General features: G+C 43.8%; 1 protein-coding gene across 1 annotated transcript in view; it reads right to left on the reverse strand.

Annotated features, from left to right (window-relative positions):
• Positions 1-1150: 1150 nt before the first annotated feature.
• The window catches only part of LOC114073402 (serpin B6-like), a gene marked incomplete at its 5' end in the record, with an annotated part of 4071 nt that continues 3495 nt past the window's right edge, over positions 1151-1726 (reverse strand). The window contains one exon of the mRNA XM_027911158.1: positions 1151-1588. Within this exon, the coding sequence (XP_027766959.1) occupies positions 1166-1588 (423 nt within the window). The remainder of the gene's footprint in view (positions 1589-1726) is intronic.

Below are 1726 nucleotides of genomic sequence, written 5' to 3' on the forward strand. Positions count from 1 at the left end.
AGGAAAGGGGGAGCTTCGGGATAGGGAATAACCAACAAACCTCTCCTGCGAGAGCCGGTACAGGATCGAGGGGATTTTAGCCCTGTGGGACAAGCGCACCGCTGCCGCCGCCCAGGGCAACGCGTCTCTGTCTTCCCACCCTGCCTCTCTATTTACGCTCAAAATTTTAGGTCAGTCATCTTTGGGTTTTTGTTTGTTTTGTTTTGTGGCGCTTTTTTAACCCGATATTAAAGAAATTAAAAGCATGGAGGGTTTTCTCTGGCTTATTGCGATCTTTGTTCTTCAGCAGCCCTCGGTCTGGCCACCAGAACACACAATGCCCGTGTTGGTTTCGGGTGCACAGCACCAGCCCTTAAACTGGAGTGCATGACATGTGTCCAGGTGACGAAACTGTTCAGTGTCACCGCCCTCCTCTTAGAATAATACTTTTACTTTCTTCATCTGAGACAGCTGGGTTATGGTGCACTGAATTAAGGACAGGGCCATCCTTTTGGATGAAAATCACCGAGCCATGATTTGAAACTGTGCAAAAAACCAAGAGGCAGCCTTGCACTCCTGCCCAGAAACAACCGATTGCCTAGGGAACCCTTTGCCAGAAAGCCTTCCAAGGCAACCCCATGAATCACCTCAGGTTTAAAAATCCAGAAAATCTCATGTTTAACAATGAATACAAAACAAGTTACATAGAAGCTAGTAATATTCTATCAAGGAACAAGCGGGGTTTTCTTATTCATACAACTGATTTTTTAAAAATGCACAATTTATGGTTGAAAAAAAGGAAAAGAGTCCTATAGTGCTTTTATTATTTCAGGAACAGAAAGCACAAAACACAGCCCTCTGTCAGGAAAACTGTTTCAGCTCTATCATTGGTGTCATACAATTAATTACATTCTTTGTTAAAGGACTAGAACCAGGAGACAGGTAATAAACCCAGCTGTCCTGTGGTGATGAAACTAAGGTTCTCACCCCACTAACACCCCATTAGGGCATCTGGTACAAAAACATACTTTCATTCCCATTCCTGCCTAAGTCCTTTCCAGTTATTAGCCAAAAGCCCATCTAGGCAGTGAACTCAGCAACACCTGGAACAGGATGCCAAAGACTCCTTTCACCTCTAGGGCAAGGCACTAAATGGATGAGATTGGAAGAAGAAAGGGGAGTGTAGCTAAAAATGTGCTCCAGCCTTCTCAGGAGAGCAAAACCTGCCACAGAACAAAATGCTGGAAGATTTGTTGTGCCGGATGAAGAAGAGGAAGGGATGATCAGCAGTGAAATCCGGAATCTTTCTGAAGTAATTTGAGACAAGTCCTGCTGTGGCAGCAGCTGCTTCAGTGCCTTCTTCGTTGACTTCCACAAAGGACTTGTGAACCACTTCAGAGAGCACCAGCTCATTGCCAGATGAGATTCCCGAGAAGTCTGCTTTCCCCAAGTCAAATGCATCAGGCATTCCCATGCTGCTCAGAATGGGTTTCAGATCATAATCTTCTTCCAGCTTAAATCTGGGTAAAGACACCCTCACCTCCATTGAGTTCATCACTGCAGGACTGATCCAAGCTTTCAGCTTCTCATATGTAAGTTCTCTTTCCAGCTATAAAAAAATCCCAAATTTACATAATCAAAATAAGAAGAGAGCCAACATGACAGGCCAAAAGTAGCAACTACTGTCTTTGTTTACATAACAAATAACATGTTTTGTTAGGGTATTTTTACATTCTTACATGTCAGA

Source organism: Empidonax traillii, unplaced genomic scaffold, assembly GCF_003031625.1.
Source record: "Empidonax traillii isolate 1590-97213 ecotype Southwest subspecies unplaced genomic scaffold, ASM303162v1 scaffold6326:size12461, whole genome shotgun sequence".
Lineage (NCBI taxonomy): Eukaryota > Metazoa > Chordata > Aves > Passeriformes > Tyrannidae > Empidonax > Empidonax traillii.